Below are 16,649 nucleotides of genomic sequence, written 5' to 3'. Positions count from 1 at the left end.
CAAATACCCCCCCCCCCCAAACAAAAACAGCTCCCTACAGAGCTAAAATGAACAACTCCCAGCTTTGTCTAACATGACATCATGCTGAAGGAAACAAGAGACAGAGCTGCTGGAGGGAGCAAGTACAGACCTACAGAGAATGAGGCTTGATTAAGAATACAATAATAAAAATAATAATAATAATCATCATAATAGCAGTAACAATAACAATAAAACTGAGGACAACAATAAAAAAAACAATGAATAAAAGTAATTGATAACATAAAAATAATAATAATAATAACAATAATACATAATAATAATAATAACAATAATAATAATAATAATAACGACAATAATAAAAAATAGAGGCATCAACAACCCAAAAATTCAATAATAATTACAAAACAATAGACAATGATATTTAAAATCGCCTCTATCTGGAGACAAAGAAGGTCAGAAAAAAAGTAATAAAATCTTTCCTTCTCCAAAAACTAAAATTGTTTCGGCAGCAGAAGCAGTCAGTCACTCACCAGCGTAAACGTTTTTCCGTGCCTTGACAACGCTGGGCTTCACCAGATGCTCCCCGTTTGGAATGATGACCTCGCTGTAAATCTCCTCGTTGGCCCCGGGCGGCGGCGAGACACTTGACCCCCGGTCAGCCTCGTGGTCACTGTCCGAATAGCGAGAGTGGAACAGGTTCGGCTGGTCGTACACAGGCTCTGAATCCGTGCTACAACAGGGAAGTCAGAAAGAACCAAATGAAAATCTTAAAAACAAACATCAGAACCTATATTTTTAACAAAATAGGATGGGCAGAACTCATATGAAGATCAAAGTAGGACATATGAAAAGAATGATTTAAAATACTAACAAAAATGCAAAATACATTTCTAAAAACACAAAATATAAAAATCATAAAAGATTTATGAAAATGTTAATTTGATTAATTGAATTACTTAACCCTCTCCATACGTCGGGTTTTACTATCGTATCCATACGACGGGGGGAACTCTGTGCCACCTCTTCCAAAGAGGAAATTTACTCGTTAATCCATACGTACGCTTTGCATAGCAGTTTGTCAAAATGATTTTTTGAGAAATACTGAAAGTTTCAAAGAGATCTTCGCACTAGAAGTATTCTAAAATGAGAAGAATACAATCCGGGGGTACAAATTGACCCCAGGGCATACGGATAGGGTTAAACAAAATAGGAATGGCATAACATCATCATGACCAAAATCGGTCATGTCACGGTCATGTCAAAACCAAATTTTATATATAGATCTAATATTTTATTTTTTAAAAGCAAAATTTAAAATCTCAACAACAACAACAAAAATCAAAATAATCACTAAAGGCCTATCAAAAACATGAAGCAGACATTTATTGCCGAATTCAGGGCAAATAACTCGTAAGTTTCTATAACATCCAAATCAAAGTCATCCGAAGCACAATCCAGTCTAATTAAAAATCAACACTCAGGGGGGAAAAATATTTTAAATGAACTCCGTTTTAGTATGCGTTTTACAGCACTAGCAACACAATTAGATCTTTTAAGTGAAGAAGATCAAAGGTGTTACTAGAGAGCAACAAATGCATAAAAAAAGGAGGAGAGATGAGGACGATAGATGTTTGATAGGAAAGAAGGAGCAAACCGCACCAGAGCTCCCATCAACCATCCACTATTCACCTGTTTGAAGTACTGGACTTGTGTGTGTGGTGGTAGGCATACTGCTTGGGGAGAGGGGCTGGAGGTCGGGAGGCGTAGTAGGCCTTCTCGTCGTAGGCTGGCGGGCAGGGCTCCTCCGAAGGCTCGTGGAACAGGAGCTCTGAGTCCTCCCGTTGCAGCCACACCGAGGTGAAGAACGGAAGGAACACGGCCGCTGCACAGGTTGGAAAGAAAGATCATAATAATAATAATAATAATAATAATAATAATAAGTAATAATAACTGCTTTTACATTGCGTGTATCAATACTCTACAGAATGCTCAGAGTGCTTTACAAAAGGGAACACGGGTATTGATTTAGTAGTTTTAGAAAGTGTTTTACAGCACTTGCAATACAGTTACATAATGTAAGTTCAAAAGATTAGAGCAAGGTTTTACAAGAGAATAACAAACACAAAAAAGAAAGAGGAGAGATAAGGATGATGGATGTTTAGTAGCTACTGGAAAAAAAAACGAGTCAACTCCTTTTTATTTGTTCTAAACCGATTGCTGCAATTGACCTGCGAGTCCTCGATAAAAATCAGAGACAGCCTGCACTATAAATAGTATAAAAGTGTCTGCTCTCATCATTTAAATCAGAAATTTTTTTGTGGCAAGTTGAAACATTTTCAAGAAACTTTTTACACTGTTGGAGCATAACATAACTGAAATGGTAAGGAGACCAAGATGTTTACAAGCATAAAGAATGTAGAAAGGCACAAGATGTGTGCGTGTGTGTGTGTGTGTGTGTGTGTGTGTGTGTGTGTGTGTGTGTGTGTGTGTGTGTGGGTGTGGGTGTGTGGGTGTGTGTGTGTGTGTGTGCGACAGAGAGTGTGCATGAGAGTACGCATGAGAATGTGTATGTGTTTATGTGAGAGGGTGTGTGCGTGTGTGGGTGTGTGGGTGTGAGAGTGTGTGTGTGTGTGACTGTGTAAGTGTGAATGTTTTTGTTTGTGTGTGTGTGTGTGTGTGTGTTTGTGAGTGTGGGCATGTGCGTGTGAGTGTTTGTTTGTGTATGTGTGCGCATGTGCATGTGTGTGTGTGCATTTGCGTGTGTGCAGACTCATCACTGACTCTGCTGCGGGAAGTTGGCGGTGGTGGTCATGAAGGCGGCGCCCAACGTGTCTGCCAGCTGGTTGCCCTCCTGGATGAGCTCCTGGCAGACCTCGGAGGAGAAAAAGCTAGAAGAGGCCCCGCCTGAGTCTGCCACTGCCAAGATCAGCTTGGGAACCCCCAGTAGCGTCTCTGAGTATGCCCTGTCACAAGAAGGAAACATTGAATGAAAGATGGGAAAGAAAAAGAAAAAAAAGAAAAACGAAAGGATGGAAGGAAAACATCAAAAGAAAGGAAGAAAGGAAGATCAAAATAAAGAAAGAAAACAAGAAGGTAGATAGAAAGGTTTAGGTTCCCTTAGTATGTTGCTCTGGGCCTACCCCTGCTAAGTTTGCCTTTAATTTTCCCATAAGAGCTAGATGTTCCAGACCTATATGTCTATTCAGGTGTCCCAAAAACTGCATTTGTTGTTTCCTGATTGTTTTTAACGGTGAGCGTCCGATTGGGGCTTCATCAAGCACTACCTCAATTGTCTTACACAGGAGACCATTAGAGCAGGTTCAACAGTATATATCTCCATCCTTCCCCCCTGTAGTGATAGCTATTTTCCAAATCATCTGTCTGGTGCCTGGAAAAGTATTTGACTTGACTCAACCAAATCACTCACCGCAGTGTGGCGAGCGAGGCCTTCCGCTTGGCGGAGTAGACCAGGATGTGTCCGTGGAACAGGCCCTGGTGCAGGCGGTTGCCCCCATGGTAGGAGGCCACCTCCACCTCCACCTTCTGCTTGGCCAGCTCCAGGAAGAGGTCCAGCGTGATGCAGTAGGGCGTGTCCGCCAGCACCCGGCACATGTCGTGGTTCAGAAGCGGGCCCAGGGGAAGCTCCAGGGGGAACGGGTCACCACACATCAGGCACATAGACAACCTAGAGGGAGGGGAAGACAAGACAGGGGCCAGGGGAGGTCAAACTTTCATCTTAGTTTCAAAAGAAATTCACAGAACAGGGGCACAGCGCACCGGCAGTGGAATTTTATTTGCCGCCAGGGGTTTCCCGGTGGGCGCCTTATCACGTCGGGGTCACGGGGGTCAGCTCCCTATCGCCGCTCTGTCTGGGCCCACTTCATTTTTGGTACTTTTCAATGTACAATTTCAGGTGTATCCTTGTATTTATGGTAATTCTCATTTAATGCACCCAAAGCATGCATTTCTGCTCTTGAGACTCAAAAAAGAACTGACGTTGTAACTTGTCTGGTTATTTCATTAGACGTGCTGGAGTGTGGCAATGCTAAATTGTAATTTTTGGGGGACTAGTGTGAATGAAAAAAAATCAATATAAAAAAAGGCCTCTACAAAATCTGTCGAACTTTAGGAACATGAACGACATAGCATTGGTGCAGATACTCAGAAAAAATGGTATCTGTGCATATAATAGAAAGCTATAGTTTTGCAACTTTATCCATCGGGCACACAATTCGCTATGAAGTAATTCCTCCAAATAAAACTTTATGTGTCTAATATAAACGTGAATATTCGCATATTTTGTCGAAAATTTATAAAAGTCACCATGAAGTTTCTCTATGAAAAGTACAAATCAATTTTAATGCCAGAATACATCTTCAATGTAATACACGAACAGTATCTGTTACACTCCAGAAATTTCTTACTTTTGTTAAGTCTAGGTTTTGTAAGTTGACTGAATAATAGGGATGACTTCTCATAATTGGGTTACAAGAATAATTTCTAGCTTTTCAGGGACACTGAATCAGCAGCAGACTTTTCCAGCTTTATTTTTCGTTTCTATGACCATTTGCAATAACTGACAATGTGACTGATTTCTTTACGTTCATAATTGTGTCCGTTCATATTTCGGACACAAAAACTAAGTATGAATGTGTTAGCTATCATTATTTTTAATCCATACAAGAAGTTTATCTCTACCCATGCATTAACACGATTTTGTAGGGTTTTTTAATTGCTTATATTATATCTTTTTAGTTGTATGCAGGCTGCCACAGACACAGATTGATTCATGAACAAACGCAGAGTAACTTTCTCTTGTTTAATAGTAAAATAAGAGCTAACACTGATCGTCTTTAGTTGAAAAATGCAGATGTGCATCTTTCTTCTCTTATAACTTGACTATTACTACTCGCACAGATTTAAGATTTCTCATGGTAAAAGACATGATATTCAAAGTCAGTTTAACACAGATTTTGGAGAGATCTGTCGTGCCTTTTTTAAATCAACAATCATTTATTCATAAGTTTGAAACTAAAATAGGACAAATTGGGTACTCTACAAACACTTATCTAAAACAAAAACTAAGGCACAGAAATTAACCATTCTAACGCAGAATAAATCTCAAGACATTGAGCTTTTAGTACATCCGCGTATTGGTTTGCTGTGTGGGATGGGGAAGAAGTTATATAGTTTTAAACATAGTCAAAAATGCGAACCGGCAAAGTCGCTTCAGGGCTCATTAACCCCGTGACCCCGAGCCGGGGAGCTCCGGCGGGCTGCTGAGTCATGCTAACTAAACTAAAGGTAACAGAAACAGGCGAAAAGTGACGTCGGGGGGGGGGTTCGTAAGAGTTTTACGACATTTGCAACACAATAAGGTCACATAAGTGCCGAAGATTAGAGGTTTTAAAAGGGAGTAACAAACAGAAAAAAGAAGGAGAGGAGACAAAGACTATAGATGTTTGATAGGAAAGAAGGAGCAAACCACACCAGAGCATCCGCCAACCACCCACTCACAGCACTTGAGACACAATTAATTATAAAAGCCAAAGATAAGAGGTGTTACCTCAGAGTAACATACAAATAAATGGAGGAAAGATAATGATAATAGAGATTTGAGAGGGAAGAAGGAGCAAACCACCCCAGAGCACTCTCCAACCACCTATGAGGTCAAAGTGGTAGACACTGGTCAGGAAGAACAGTCAAAGTTATTTTATACCAGGCACATTAACAACCTGGAAGAGAAAGAGACAAGATAGAGCATGGAAAGGGGGGTGGGGGGAGGTCTCAAGGCTCAAGGTGGTCGACAGTGGTCAGAAGGAACAGGTCACCACACATCAAGCAATACAATCTGGGGGATAGGGAGAAGTGGAAAAAGAGACAAAATTACTTGAAATAATAGTATGAGTTCAGAGAAGCCCACTGTAAAGGTAAGCTCTATCCCTCTCTCCTATAAAGTAAGTGTTCTCCCCCACTTGTTTAGCAAGTGTTGTCCTCCTCTCTCCTGTAAAATTAGTTCTGTCCCCTTTCCTGTTTGTTAGGGTAAGTCCCCTTTCCCTTTCCCCCCTGTTAGTAAATATCACAACAGATAGCCCCTTTGAGGAACACAATATAGATGTGACAACAACATAAGACTATGAAAACATTTCAACTTCTCAGGGTACAGACTCCGTTACACGTCACTTTTTAAATGGCAAAGGGCCGAATTTTACTCCAAGTAGTCGACTTCAGAAGAGAAGAAGAATGCGGCTCCTACCTGATGTCCGGTTCAAACTGGTCAGAGAGGTACCAGCTGCTGAGTCCCGGGCTGCATCCCCGGATGACCATCTGCAGGGCGGAATGGATCTGTTCCTCCACAAAGAGCACACCCTCTTCCACCTCCTCAGAGTCGACGATGAACTCACCGTGATACCTGCATTTGAGTAATTTACTTGTTTGAGTAAAAAGAAGCACATCAGCACAATAATTGTCATTTAGTGCCAGGAAAACGTAAGACAGATAGAAACAACAGAGAGGAAAGTAAAGAAGACTATCCCAAGTCAGATTATATCAAATTACATTCTTCTTATCAAACTTTCTAAGGTTAATTTAACCTCTCCCTCCCACCCACCCCACCCCCCCCTCCACTCTTTTTTACTCAACACGCATCTCGCTGCTAAAAACAGTGCTTCCACCAGCTTAAGCTGAAATGTAAGGAAAATTTTGCCGGGGGTCTGGGGGCCGCACAGAACCAGCAGGGACCAGGGACAGCGTCCCAGTGGGGGTTCAGGGGACGAAGCCCCCGAAGAAATTGAAATTTAGTGCTTTTAGAGTGTTGAAAATGGCATTTGAGAGCCTCTTTGAAAAGATAGCCTACAACCCATAACATTTAATTCTTCGCCAACATTTTGTCTTGTTTGATTTCTTCAGCTACAAATTATCTTTCCATTGCTCGCAATGTTAAAAAGCAGGTTCCAGTTCCATTACTACTATAATAATTCAATTAATTTGCAATCGCACCATTGATAGAAGGCAAACCTGGGAATAATGAATAGATATTCATGTACCTTCACAATACAGTTGCCCAGCGTATACCCTCATTTTCCTCAATCTTCACGTCTAAATGTTGCATGAGCGCGCTCATAAGACCTAATGCAGGCGCACCGTAAAAACTCATACAAAAAATGTCATATTTCACAACCTCGGAACACCACTTAGAATTATTCTTGATTTTAGAAAGAAGTCTTGGCATAAATTTCTTTCATTGCGGCCCTTATTGCGTTCCTGTGCCGTAGAATCTTCGAATTGATCATTTTTCTAGATTTAGAAAAATTTGCAAAAGTTTCTTTCGGACAGTAATTTTCTGTCTAAGATCACAAGTCAATTTACTTGATCAACACGCAGATTTTCCAGACGTGGCAACAATCCGAAGATAGACAGAAGAAATGGGTGAGCGATAGAAAGGAGGAAATTGGCACAAAAATTTATCCCGATTTTGATCAATCTGCAGGTAAAAAAGTACTGCCGACCAAACCGCAACGAATGCATGGGGCACAGCGGAATAATAGCCGATAGCAGGAAATGTGCAATCTCGCAGGTTTCTATAACATTAACTTATTGCCCAGAGAATTACCGTAAATATCCATACAAGACGATATGAAGGCGAGTACGGATCTTTAGCTACGGAATTTGGGCAGTCCTACGCTGTCGCAGGTTTTTACAGAGGGAGTAGATCATGATGGAGGAACAAGTACGGAACAAGCAGAAAGTACGAATTTCCGTAAAAATACGGAAGAGTGGAAGCACTGTATAAAGCCACAAGAGCCTTTCTCTCTTAATGACAGAATAACCCTCCCTCCTCCCTTTCACAACACTCACCTGGCTGCTATAGACCTGCCCTTCTCGCTGAGCCGCTCGTTCTCTTTCTCACTTTGACTAGAATTTGAGGCCTGAATGATGGCAATGGGCATGCCTGAAAGGGTGGCCTCCCCTTCCTTGACCACGTCGTTGGTCAGCGACCTCTCCAGGCTGTCCTTCACATAGTTCAAGGTCTCCTCCGAATTGTACACACATAAGCACCCTGCAAAACAAACACACATGTAAAAAAGAATCTCCCAGGGTATCCTAGAAACATAACGTTTTGTTTACATTTGTTAGTTCGACTGTGTAAGGCAAAGAATATCAATGTAATAACTGTCATTAAGCAAAGGGAGAAACAAGAACTAAATAGACAAAAACAACAAGAAGGAAACGTCAAAGAAGCAAAAAAAACTATCAGTGGTGTCCTCCCACAAGTCATATATGAAAAAAAGGGAAAAAAATAACAATGCCATAACTCTTATAGCTGTCATTCCAAAGAATGTGCCACACATACAAACACACACATACACACATACATGCATGCACGCACACACGAACGCACGCTCACACACACCCTCCCCCCATCCCTTCACACACATATACCCTCCCACACATACTTCCACACACACAACTTGCCTCTCCCACATTCACTCTTCATTCAATGAATCACTTACATAAAACCACACCAACACGCCTAGCTCAACACACACACACACACCACACACAAACATACAGGCACATTTGCACACTCACTGCATTACTCATTTACTGAGTAACTTTCTCTTTCCTATTCACTCTCTCATACACATTCAAACACTTAAATTCAACAAACTCCCCCCCCCACCCATCCATACTCTCCCATATATATAGACATTAACACACCAACAAGCACACCCCCACACAAACACAATAACAAAAAAACACACACATACATACACACACTCACACATCTTGCACATTAACACACACAATAACACACATACATATAAACCCACACGTGCACATACACAACACACATAAACACACAATAACACATATACACATGAACATACATCATGCACACACACACACACACACAATAACACATACGCGCACACACACACACAATAACACAAACACAAATAGACCCAGACATGCACACACACACAAACACATACTCACCATGAGGCTTGAAGTTTGCCGTGGCTAAAGCATTCTGCTCCCGACTCACGTCCCCGTCAATTGGTCTGTAGTCCAAGCTGTAAGTTGTACTCTCTAACCTATACTCATCATCTGTACATAGAGTCTGAAACACCACACAAAAAAATATTAATTTAAAAAATTAACTTTCGTTAAAAATATTTTTAAAATCAAAAATTATTTTTTTAACATTATTTTTTTCTTCACAAGCTCAATTTAATCCAGTCACGGTTCTGTTTCTTGTAAAACTTTTTCCTAAAAACAGATAGATCTTTTTTTTTTAAACCGTTCTATTTTGTCAAGGTTTCTGGTGAGGTTTCAAAGAAATTTGATGGAAACCAGTTTCCGCTGTATGAAAAGCTCTAAAAAAAAAAGAAAAAGAAACGCATCAAGTTTGAAAGTCTGACACACATTAGACGTAAGTTTGAGATGGGGGGTCTGACACAAGTTTGAACCAAGTCTTGACACAGGTATGACAAAAGTCTGGGTCTGACATGAGCTGACGTTTTTTTCTAACACAGCAAGAACACATCAGAGACAGGATGTTTGATATCAAGTCATGTTCCTCTCGAGGAAGACCCAAAACAGAAATTGAAAGTTCAAGAAAACTAACAACAGTCGAAGGTGTGGCTCATCAAGCCTGGGTTGGCCTAAACAGCAAGGATCAAAGCAGCCCACCTCCTAAAAGATTTAGATCATGTCGACCAAGACATATTTTTTTTGGGGGGGGGAAGTGTTTTACGGCGCTCGCAACAGCATATGGTCATATGAGCACGCGGGACACACGAAACATTTTCAGTTGGTAGGAAATTTTGAATTTTGCGCTGGTGGCGGACAAAGCCTACTCTTATCGATTTTAGACCACCTAGGGGACTGAGACATAAAACATTTTTACTACTCCATTGGAAACTAGAACATTAGACACCTGTATGCAGTCCAACACAGTAGATAGTGAGCTAACAGCACACTCTCCACCCTAATGATGACATATATTTGTGAGCAAACAAGCCAAACTGGAAACTACGGTGAAATAGCAAGGCTCAACTTTTTTTTATGCCCCCATCAAAACAATTTAGACCATAAGGGAGGTGGGGCTACTGACCTGAGAGGGAGAAAAACTTAGAAGCTCGACAAAGATCCTCCCAACACTGGAATCGAAACTACATCATTGCTATTGCATACAGACAATCTAGTAAGAGTCTCACGGTACCTGCAACACAATTAGGTCATACAAATGCTGAAGATTAGAGGTGTTACAAGAGAGTAACAAACACAAAAAAAGAAGGAGGAGAGAGAAGGACAATAGATGTTTGATAGAAAAGAAAGACCAAACCACATCAGAGCACCAGCCAACCACCCAGATGCTTTTCAGTATTCACCCGACCTAATCTCCCCCACACTACAAAGGGACAAAGGCTTACAATACTCACCCTAATATTCCCACACTACAAAGAGAAAAAGGCTCACAGTACTCACCCTAATCTCCCTGTTGAGAGCAATAGCCAGCCCGTCCTTCCCCAGAAGCACCAGGTTGAGGGTTTTGCTGCCGGAGTCCACAGAGTCGGAAGAGCTCTTCAGCTCAGGCCTGGCCGGGCAGAAGGAAAACAAACACACAGCAATGAAACAACAAGAAAAAAAGAGAAAACAAAGGGTGAAGAGTGATACAAGCGACACACAAATCATTACAATCGTCACACGCACCAAACATATCAACCCCAAAATGAAACTACATTTGGAAATTCTTTAGGAATCTAAAAAAAAATTGTCTACAGCACAGAAAACCAAAACAAACAGCACTAACAAAACAAACAGCACAAACAAAAAATGTAAGTTATCTAATCGTCTTTATTCCACCATTTTACTTCATTTGTGGTGAGGTACATTTCTTGCCTATTTCCCCCAACATTTTGTTTTATCCTGAGAAAAAAATTAAAAGAAAATCAATTTTTTAAAATAAAGAAGAATGTGTTTTTGTTTATATGACAGCTTCTCACAATGGGGAGCAAAGACACAGTTTGGGTTAGAATATTTTAAAGAATCATCTCAACACTAAAGCAGCCATTTAGTGCAGAAAAATTTTTTTTAATCAAATAGACGCAACAAAGAGTAAGAAGAGAAGGACGACCTACCAAAGACGCACTCCATTAACCAACATAAAAAATGAAGTAAGATAACGTTTTTCAACACAAAAGGATATATAAAAGTAAAATCGGCCCCGCAATCAGACGAAGAGGAAGAATACTGAAGTACAGACAGTGAAAGATCTTGTCATTTTGTCGGTGCTTTAGCATGTGCAGTCTACAGTTCGCACTGTACGCTTACCCAGAAGCCAAAAATGTTTCCGGGTTCTGGTGGGGAATAATAGTCGTAAAGCAAATGGCACATGCTGCACAGCATGGAAATATGCTACATAAATGATATTATCATTATTATGATTATGATTATTACAAGTAAATCAAAAGTCACTCTGACCTGATTGCACGTTCCCCGAGTAAGTTTTCCACCTGAGTGTCTATACAGAAGCTTCCAAAGCTGCATCGGCCCCGCGAAGGAGACTGAATGAACCCCAAGTGGTTGAGAATTGTTACTTTTCTGTCCTCCTCAAGACGATGCAGAGCCTTATACCTGGAAAAACAAGATCAAACATCAGTCTTGAGTTTTGAACAGAGAGCATCACGTCCACACAATAACATTATTAACAGCCATTAAGGGCCATGGACAAGCAAGGCGGACAGGTGAATGTAAGAAAAGGAAATATACACAAGACCTACCAATGGCATCCTCCGAACACCTGCCACAACTAAATAAAAAAATGCTCTGACTCTAATAATATAGTAAAAGAAGGTTCTGAAGACACAGCACTTATTTGCACCACTTTTTAGAGAAAAACAAACCCAATAAACAAATTTTAATACATATGATTTTAACTCTTTCCCCACCAGAGCCATTTGGGTTCTACGTTTGCTCAGTTGGTATCAGCAGGACTACGAAGCAGATGACTCAGGTTCGAATGCCAGACGGTGGTTTTTCACATCGGGATATTAATTGGTGCGTTTTCAAGGCTCTCAACAAATTTGGCTTGATCCTATCAGAGACAGACATTTAATTTAGCCTCTTAAATAACTTCATAATATTGATAGGGTGGTTGAACCCACACACTCTTACCACTACACCATTTGTGCTCTGTAGTGGTTTGCTCCTTCTTTTACTAAGACTGAGACTAAAAGGAACTGTGTTGGGTTGTTTCCTTTCCTTTTTCCGCCATCTCCCAAGTCTTCATTGAAAGTCTACATAGACTCCTGTTTGGTGGATGGTTTATAGGTGCTTTGGTGTTGTTTGCTCCTACTTTCCTATCAAACATCTATCTTCCTGATCTTTCCTTTCTTTTTTTGTGTTTTTTACTCTCTTGTAACGCCTCTAATCTTCAGCACTTAATTGCGTTGCAAGTGCCTCTTTCTAAAACTACAAAAAAGGCGTGAGAGTTCAAGAACTCTTACGTCAATTTGTCAATCCAAATCCACTGCTCAGTGTAAGACTCCATCATAAATCACTTTTCAAAATGGAATACGGCGGAGTCTTACACTAAGCAGTTGAAATGCACAAGGGACTACAATAGTCTTGAGAAGACCACCTTCACCTGAAAAAGAGGTCTAGCTAGAGGGAAAAGACAGATGCAGGTATACAGTAGTAGCCTACCTTGGGTCATCCTGCAGGGCTGCTGTGATGCTCTGCAGGTCCTTTTGCGTGAGTCTCTCTGCTGTGTTCCACACCATGAATACATGGGACTTTTCCCAAAGAAGCTCTTGAAACTGGGCCCGCGCAGCTGCCCGCAGCTCTCCCAAGTGTTGCTCATACACCTGCACACACAAACAGAGCAACAACATTAAATGAGAGACAGGACACATATTTTCTATGTCTTTTCATTTCTCCCTCCCTCCCACCTCTCTTCTCCTTCTTTTTCCACTTCTTTTTCTATCTCCTTGTTTTAGCACCTATCTAACTCTCAACATGTGGGTGCTACACTGAGGGATTTCATTTTTTGTATTAACTCTTATCCTGCGTCTGTGCCCAGATGCGTATCTTATCAGCAACCGATTACGTCGGACGTGCCGGGCAGGCCGCCGGGGTCACTCAGTGTGTACTGTCGGTGTACAGCACGCGCGCCAGGAAACGTGTGTTTTCGCCATGAATACCGCAGGAGTGTGTTAACCGATGATGAAAATAACGCTCTATCTTTCACAGCTTTCTATTTATAAAGTGTTACAAACACATGAATAACCCCCTCTCACAAGCTGATAAGACATTACGAGTAGTTACGCCCATTCGAATAACCTTTCTGGACGCTCTTGTTGTTATGAATGACCTGAAGTTCGAAAGGGGATAATTTAGGTCAATTTCCAAATGTTTTACCCTCAAATTGTTCTTTGCACCTGCACAATGGTATTCAAAACTAATAAACAAGCTTATTTTTATCAGGTAGTATCATTTCACGCAAAATCAAGCTCATTTGAAATATTTTGTATAGAAAAATGGAAGTCTTGTTTCCTGACTATCCTTTCGAGCTCCTCATGTCTAAGTGGGTCAATTTCTTCTATAATTTCATTGGACGAACATCTGGAGCGACCAACTTGGCATGTTTTGAATGAGACGTACGCCTCGATTACGAACCAATGCAGGCGGTTCTAGAAGAAGGCCACAAACGCACACAAACTCAAGCAGACTGACGCACACACACTTGACCTGCGTGAATGGGGATCCGACTCGGGACCCGAATGACACGTAAGAGGACGCGCGCTGCGCGTGCGCTGAGCCAGGGGCTACACTGATTCGGGACCAGAACGTAGGCAAGGTGCCGAAATAGGCTTATCGGGCAACATAAACCCGGCTCCCGTATGATGAGGGTTAACATGTGGACAATTTGCGACTTCAGTGCTTTCTTGTCGTATCTCCATTTTTATAAACAATGAAAAAGTGACTTCTTTTAAAGTTCACTCTTTGTTATGAACTGTTTTCACAATTATTAAAAAAGGAAATACGACAAGAAAGCACTGAGGTCACGAGTTAATAGATCTACCGGTGGTGCCCTCCAACTACCCATGCAACATTTCTGCCTCACCTGACTCCTCTCCATTTCATCCAGGCTGGAGAAGCATTCTTTGCCCAAGAAGAAAACATAGGTCTCTGAGAGAGGCTTGCCTGGGGTCACCTGGGGATTCTCCTCCAACACTTTCTTGAACTGGAGTTGGAGCCTGGGGGAAAGAAATAAATGTAAATAATAATAATAATTAACATCTCTTTTCTTAATCTCTAGTTTTAGTAGAGGTTTTACGGTGCTCGCAACTGCATAAAGTCATATGAGCGCCAAGGGGTGGATGTCAACACAGATGTCCTAACAGGGAATCAGCTTACTCTGCTCACCTCTCTAGCTTCAATAGCACAAAGTCTGCTTTGACTATCAAGGCACCCCGAGGATCAAGGACTGGTAATGGGTCTCATTCAAATACAGAAAAATGCCTAAGCGTTTCACAGAGCTTCTCCTAATCCAGTCAACCGTACCTACCCCTGGTGGTCCCTGTTTTCACTGACACGACTCTGGCAAATGGCGAGCTGTTGGCGCCAACAAACCAACCCCCCCCCCCTCATTTCCTAGAGGGGTTAAAACAACAGGATGGGAGCAGGTCTGGCCCCATAAGGTGCAGGAGGCAAAACCCACCCATGTGTGGTAGAACACCTCTACTGCTCTGTGGCTGAGAAGATACCAGGCAGTTTGAGAATGTCTGGGTGCAGGGGATGGACCGAGCGGAGTGCTTGACTTGCCTTCTAACCATGGACCTCTTAGCAAAGGCACAACAACCCAGGATGTGACGATCAAATGGCTTTCCCACTTGGCCAAAACCTCATGCAAGAGTAGACAACTATAGCCAGTAGCCATTGGTGGCGGGGAATGGGCAACGTGAACCTTACCAGAACTACACGGTCACGGCGCAGTTATGTCTTTCCAGTCTCATGAAAACCCCTTGTACCCTCCTATCCTCTACATGAATGGCCTCCTCTCAGGGTGGGCAGGCAGTCCACAGACATCCCAGTCCACAATGACAATCAAAGCACCCCGGAAATAGCGGGTCAAAGAGTGTAACAAACATACAAAAGAAGTAGAGCAAAAATGATGATAACTGTTGCAGTTCAGGAAAAGTTATGGCATGGCATTGTTGAATCAGCAGATTTACAATTTTACTGTGCATAAGAACAAGTTAATGTCCCCCCTTTGGGAATGGCCTAAAGACACTTCAGTCAGTGGCACTATCCCAGGGGGGATACTTTCTTAGTCTCTGCCGCGAAGTTGGTTTATAAAGAAAAGAAGTAGGACCTACCAGTGGTGCTCTCCACCAACACCCTGTCTATAGCAGAAAGGAAAAAGGAAGTCCGAGCTGGATAATTTTACGTGAAAATCTTCCTTATGTCACAGAGAAATACAACCAATGTCTTTAATGCAATACAATGATACAGTGAGACAGAGGCAGACAAACTGACCTAAAAAAAAATTTAAAAAACTACCAACAGCTTGGAGTGACACTCTCCAATCTCGCATTTACTACTTATCCACCGCCAAGGGATGCCCTCCAACCACTTGTCATTTCCCTCTTAAGCACTTCAAAAAGATGTCCACATACCATCTGATGGGGGCTCTCCTGGTCTAGAGGATAAGGTGTTCGTCCCTCATTCAATAAGTCGTGAGTTCGAATCCGGATTGTGATGGATATCCCCTTTCACACCCTTTCCTGCTCTCTAATAATGTTCTGTAGTCCGCTTTCGTCTCCATTTTCTGCCCCCAACCCCTCACCTCCTTTGCCCCCTCCTCTGGGCTCCAGACTCTTTCTGCAGCCTTTCTACTGCTTCTCCTTGGCTCCTTCTTACTGCTGTCTTTCAGCTACACCCCTGATCTTATGGTAGGTTAGATCTACATCTAGCCTTCTCAGACAAGGGCGAAAAATCTTGGAGGCCCCGTGTGCAAGTTGTGCACGTTCAAGATCCTTTGGTGATCTAAAATCGATCAGAGTAGGCTTCAGCCGCCACCATGTCAAAATTCAAAATTTCCTACCAACTGAAAAAATGTTTGGTGTGTCCCGCACCCTCATATGACCTTTCTGCAGTTGTGAGCGCCGTAAAACACTTACCAAAAAAAAAGGATGTCCCCAAACCACCAGTTTTCCACTTATCCACCTCTCATTGGTGCTCTCAACCTCCCCTCTCATCCACCTACAAGTGACCTCCTCCAACCACCCACTTTTTTCCTCTTATCCACCCAAAAGTGATACCTCAAACCATCTGCCATTTTCCCTCTTCTTCACTTCTAACTGATGCTCCAGATTTCCAATATCATCCACCTTCAACCCCCCCCCCCATTTCTTCTATTACCTCCCAGCACAGACCCCCTGCCACGCACTCTCACAGAAATAGTAAGGCAGACAGAGACAGATAGACAAGCTGACCGAAACAAAATTACTACCAAAACCTCCAAGTGACGCTATCGAACCAGCCGCTATTTCATCTCTTCCAAAACAGAGTCCCCACCATCCCATACTCTCTCACTCTCTCTTTAATCAAATTCCCCACCATCTCTACTCTCTCTCTAAATGTAACAATCCCCC

General features: G+C 42.0%; 1 protein-coding gene across 4 annotated transcripts in view; it reads right to left on the bottom strand.

The window, feature by feature from the left end:
- LOC101860974 (rho GTPase-activating protein 5) overlaps window positions 1-16,649 on the bottom strand; it is a 93,005-nt gene that overhangs the window by 47,107 nt on the left and 29,249 nt on the right. For all 4 annotated transcript variants that reach the window (XM_035969613.1, XM_035969612.1, XM_035969614.1 and 1 more), the window contains exons 7-17: window positions 14,117-14,249; window positions 12,697-12,857; window positions 11,473-11,625; window positions 10,477-10,585; window positions 8,983-9,106; window positions 7,840-8,041; window positions 6,239-6,394; window positions 3,410-3,667; window positions 2,764-2,945; window positions 1,672-1,864; window positions 513-712 (exon numbers count right to left, since the gene is read on the bottom strand). In XM_035969613.1, coding sequence (XP_035825506.1) covers window positions 513-712; window positions 1,672-1,864; window positions 2,764-2,945; window positions 3,410-3,667; window positions 6,239-6,394; window positions 7,840-8,041; window positions 8,983-9,106; window positions 10,477-10,585; window positions 11,473-11,625; window positions 12,697-12,857; window positions 14,117-14,249 — 1,871 coding nt within the window. The remainder of the gene's footprint in view (window positions 1-512; window positions 713-1,671; window positions 1,865-2,763; window positions 2,946-3,409; window positions 3,668-6,238; window positions 6,395-7,839; window positions 8,042-8,982; window positions 9,107-10,476; window positions 10,586-11,472; window positions 11,626-12,696; window positions 12,858-14,116; window positions 14,250-16,649) is intronic.

This window comes from Aplysia californica, unplaced genomic scaffold, assembly GCF_000002075.1.
Source record: "Aplysia californica isolate F4 #8 unplaced genomic scaffold, AplCal3.0 scaffold00163, whole genome shotgun sequence".
NCBI lineage: Eukaryota > Metazoa > Mollusca > Gastropoda > Aplysiida > Aplysiidae > Aplysia > Aplysia californica.
The sequence above is the reverse complement of the archived record's forward strand: the minus strand, read 5'-3'. Positions and strand labels throughout refer to the sequence as shown.